This window comes from Mastomys coucha, unplaced genomic scaffold (assembly GCF_008632895.1).
Source record: "Mastomys coucha isolate ucsf_1 unplaced genomic scaffold, UCSF_Mcou_1 pScaffold3, whole genome shotgun sequence".
NCBI classification, from domain to species: domain Eukaryota; kingdom Metazoa; phylum Chordata; class Mammalia; order Rodentia; family Muridae; genus Mastomys; species Mastomys coucha.
The window spans coordinates 33105294-33110558 of NW_022196909.1; the positions used below are offsets into that span (position 1 = coordinate 33105294).

Consider the following 5265-nt stretch of genomic DNA (forward strand, 5'->3'; position numbering starts at 1 on the left):
AAAAAAAAAAAATTAAAAGCGGGACTCCTGCTTCTTACGACTCTGCAATTCAAAACACGCATGCATGCACGCGCAAGTGAACAAAACCTCTTTATTTAAAAGTGAACCTTATCCTAAGACATCTAGTCCTACCTCCTCTTAAATACTGTCTCCATATTATTGGTGTAAACCGGGCTACCTTTGCAGTCTTCTGTCAGAAGCTAGTACCTCATTCCATGTGGTTATGGGTGTGCCTCTGTCTGAAATGAGTCCGTCCACCTTTCACACATGTGAAATCAATTCTCGTGACAGTATGGTAAACACTGTGCATTAAAAAGTGCTGGACCTTTTATGGTTCTAACAGCGAAGGACAGGCAAAATGTTTGCCACCCCCCCCAGCCCCACCCCGAGGTTTGCCTCTATAGCACACACAATATAAACGCCAAGAGTGCATTTTAACAAAACAGAAGTCATTACATAACCAGGTAAGAGACAGAAGGGGAGCTGCTGGAGAAAAAAAAAAGTCTGTATCAGGAGAGGAACCCGGGACAGTGGGAGCAGGAACCACATTCACGGTAAAGATTTTTGGGGAGAAAACAAAATGCTATTTTCTTCATGCTTTCAGTCGTTGTTGTTAAAAAAAATCTCATTTCCTAATTGCATGTGCTATACAATGAATTTTCATAATGCTTCAATGGGGAGTCAAACGTGTTAGTTTTTTTTTTTTTTTTTTTTAAATAGTCAATTATCTTGTGCTAAGAAAGCACTCAGAAGCAGCAGAGCTGTGTTACTGACAAGATGGACGAATCCGGGCAGGATGTCGGGGCTGAAGCTGCTCAGTCACCTACTATTAATCTGACTCAATTTATGCTCAGATCATGGGTTTAGACATTACCCAGCACCGAAAGCAAGAGAAGGACTTGCATAATACAGACAAGAAAGCAGATGGCATGTTATCAAAACCCTTCAAGCCTAAAATAACCTTCCCAAGTAAGGAAGCTAGTTAATTAAAACCAGGATATATTTACTCGGTTCCGAATATCTCAATGTAAATAAAAATTAAAACGGCGCTACTGTAACATTGGATTAAACGATGAAATTTCCTCCATTTTATTTTTCTTTAATCGTTTCTAATCAAACTTTTCATTAAGCGGCTTCATAAAATTCCACAGAGAATTTATTTATAGGGACTGGTTGTAGATTTAAAGGGCTTACTTTTATTGTTCAATTAAAGCTGTTATTCGGTGGACAACACTAAAAAAATAGCAGGGAGGGGGCAAAGCTGCCTGGCAGTGGGGAAGCCTTCGCTACAAAGTAGACTCACTTCAGAGACCTATTTTGACTATGCAGGTAAGTCATATTGGTGGGCCCCAGAGAAAACGTGGGCTCATCTCTGTCTCAAAGAGCTCATCCCTGTTTCAAAGCTGGTTTCTTCCCACTCTGAAAGAGAGCGACCAGCTCTCTTTCAAGTTTTCTTACAACTCAAGCTGAGGTTGACTATGGGCAGAAGGACTTAAGAGAGACCCATCGGCAGACCCCAGCCAATAGCGACTCAGGGATTGAATCGACAACAACTGCGGTGTTTTTAACAGATGTCTAAAACACACACACCTCCGTATTTTAAAACTAGGTCTAGGAAGGGAGATGGGGCGATGACTCAGTTGGTGGACGTGCAGCACACACGTGACGCGGCACACGAAGCACAGTGGACTGACTGTGCGTTGTAACTAAGGGGGCGAACACAAGACGGTCCCTGGAGCTTGCCTCCTAGCTAGCGGAGCCTATTGGATAAAGTTCTGGACCAATGAGAGACCCCGTCTCCAACAAAAAGGTGGCAGGCGTTTGGCACCCAAGGTTGTCTGCTGGCTTCTCTATATGCACACATGCCGGTGGTGCATCCTCACATACAAACGTGTACCCACACACATTTTTAAAGGCCGTATCTAATGCAAAGGTTCCCTTGACCTCGCATCTTGATTGTCATCTCAGGCATCCAATGCTACCCTACCCCCAGCCACCCACCATGTTCCTACCGAAATCACTTTCCATGACACCCACCCCTGACTCTCTCAGAACAGAGTTACACTTCCAGGTTGTTAATCCTGTCTTCCCCATTCAGATAGATTCTCGATCCTCAGAATGGGCAAGGACCAGATTGCATTTCTCTTTTGAGTTCCCCTCTGTTGTCCATGTCCAAGAAGAAAGCAAATAGATCAGTTAATAAATTAAACATCATCAGTCCAATCGGATACTGTCCTTTGGAGAAGAAACTTGGAGGGATTTTTTTTTTTATCTTTTATTTTTGACGATTTGGAATTCCCTGTGTCGAAGACATAGTTGTTAAGTGCTCTAAATTCTTTGCCATCAGCTCCACAATCCATCCACCTGGCGATATGACTAATAAAAACAGATTTTTATAGCCTCGGCATACTGTTACCTAAATTATATTTGACCAATTACTCAAGTTACCGAATGTGCAGCACAGAAGACTCATCTGTGGGCTCCTTGGCACTCTGGGTTATCAGAAAGAAGCCTTTCAGTCAGCTGGCAGTCCTCGGTATTAGGAACATTTGTTTAATGCCACTCACTAATTAAATCTATGTTCCTCCACCAACTGTTAGTTGGTTGGAGAAACCCAATACCACATTTTTAACAAACACTTTAGCCCGTGTCACTGGCACGGCCTGCCAGCTGGAGGGTTAAAAAGTTGGCGTCCGGAACTCTGGATGTGTACCCAAGGAAGAGGGGGGACACACGTGGAGTAAAAGTGCTCAAACCACCGGGTCAAGACAAGCCGCATGCTTTATGTATCCGCGTGGGCTACTTTCAAAAGAATGAACCATCTGAGGACAGGAGCTTGTGACCGTCCAATGTTCTTCTCATTTAAATCTGCCTTCTAGAAGTTCGTTTAAGTACTGTCTATTTCCAGAGGCTAGAGTAGAAAGGCAGGGTTAAGAGGGGAGATGCCAAAAGAAATTTCAGGAGCACATTCACAGGAGGGTGCTTCTGTTTGTAAGGACATTTAAAACTCCTTTAGGAGTGCTCCAACAACCACCATGATCGTCGCCGGATAGGCACATCCATTTCCAACTTTAAACAGAATAGCTTTGGAACGCAGTGACTAATAACCCCTAAACTAACCAAAAAGGTTAAACCATATTCTTTTGTCATTTTATTACACTGTTGAACACTAACTTTGAATACTCTTAAGTGGGAGGAAAACATTCACTTAGTCTTATCCTGTGTATGGAATTTAGAGACCTTTGGATCAGGTAGTAGTAGGTCACAGGGCTTGGGAGCAAGGAATGTAGGGGATTTTTTTCCCCCTCAAATACTTAAAAGTATTATAAATGCTCACCAGGAAAGGGTATTTAATAATTGTATTGGAATTTATATTTAATATTTGTATTTGATAACTGATCTGCCGCAATGAAAAGGCCATTGGACTATTAAAAACATGGCAATAGTTGTTTCTGTGTAGAAGGAAAGCTAGTGCGCACGCACGTGCACGCGCGCGCGCGCACACGCGCACACACACACACACACACACACACACACACTCTCATCATCCCTGCCTTCGGACTCCGGTGACCTTAGATCTTAGACTTACAAAGTCCTTTGTAGTAGCCAAAGAGCCCCCAAAGGCATAGACTGTCAAATCTGAAAGGCCACGGCAGACTCACAAGACCATGTCGATTGTCTCAGATCTAACTGGAACAATCTGGATTTGAATATTCTGCAAATGAGGTTCCCTTGGGGACAATGTAAGACAACAGAATCAGGAGGTAAACCAGCTTGAAGAAAGTCTGTGTATGTACTTTCCAGACAATGTGGGGGTCTTAACCTCATCTCTTTCTTGGTCCTCATGATGAATTGAACAGGGTACCATCATACCATCGATGGAGAACCACTGACAAAATCCAGTATCTTCTCAAATGGATGCAGAGGGCGTGGTATAAGAGGATAATGTCTTAGCTTGCCCTCTGCACATGGTACGTTGCACTGTACAAGACAGGTTTCCAAAGGTAAGATATGGTGTCCGACAGCCCCCATGCTGAGAAGACACGTGACTAGTCAGCCAGGCCAGGATTCTGTATGTGTGAAAATTTAAAGGAGTCGATACATGTACAATTCATGTATGTATGTATATATGTATGTATGTATGTACGTATGTATGTATGTATGTATGTAGCAATCCACTGATAAATCTATTCTCTCTCTCCACCTTATGGTACTGAATGGTTATAATTTATGAATTCTTAAAGTATCTTATAAAATTAGAAAATTTAAAACATATTTAAGTAATCCATGCTCTCAAAGAAAGGACATGACGACTTCCAATCACAAAGTCCACCTTCAAGATCAACCAAGTTCCTCCCAGTTATATATACTGAACAACGAACACAAAAATAATCATTGTTCACCTTTGGTCAACAGTGGCCACCAAGAAGGTGAACAAGGCACCTTATGTTGCAAAACTATGGGGTCTAGGTGGGGATTAGGTGGTCCCACTGAGCCCTGCTCCCCAGAACCACTCACTCCGTGAACCGAGAGCAGGTCCTCGTGTGGACAAGTTTCAAATAGAGCGAAAGACAAGCAGGCACTCACCAAACTCGTCACACACACTCTCGTTTTCAATGAGAGTGGGATGATCAAAGGTATCCCGGCAGTACAGGATCTGGGGGTTTCTGCTGACCACTGCGATGCCCCCCAGGGCCAACGCGAACTGGTCTGTCAGGATGGATGATGGCTTATCCTGGATCCGTTTAAGCATGGACCGGTACCGACAGTACTGAGGGTAACTGAGCACAATCACATTGGTTTCTTCCTCATCTTCCCCTAGAGAGAGAAGAAAACACATCGATTACCCTCTTCCCACCAACAAAGAGAACATTCACCGCCTCAACGTAATTTCAATGATCACTTTGGATTTGGCCAAATCCAAAGAAGGGAGACATCTTCTGCAAAGACCTTATTGTTACCACAGTCCGGTAATGCCAGAATCTTTCCAAATGCCCCTTCCCAGTGCAGCTTCCCACCCTCAAAGCCTGAGTAGGACTACTTTGTGGCCACATGGACATACATAATAAATGATGTCTGTGTCACTTGGCAACAGCCAAACTAGAATACTCCTTCCTTGAGACTTCAATGTATTTTTTTTTATTCATTGGTGTTAGAGTGATAGGGAAACTTTGTTGAGTTTCTATATAATTATTGCTTGGTCTTAGATTGATTCCATAGTGTGTGTGTGTGTGTGTGTGTGTGTGTGTGTGTGTGTGTGTGTGT

The 5265-nt window shown here is 43.1% G+C and overlaps 1 protein-coding gene across 1 annotated transcript in view; it reads right to left on the bottom strand.

Moving 5' to 3' along the window:
* Nucleotides 1-5265, bottom strand: part of Arid5b (AT-rich interaction domain 5B) — a 188559-nt gene that overhangs the window by 94241 nt on the left and 89053 nt on the right. The window contains exon 4 of the mRNA XM_031346803.1: nucleotides 4588-4818. Within this exon, the coding sequence (XP_031202663.1) occupies nucleotides 4588-4818 (231 nt within the window). The remainder of the gene's footprint in view (nucleotides 1-4587; nucleotides 4819-5265) is intronic.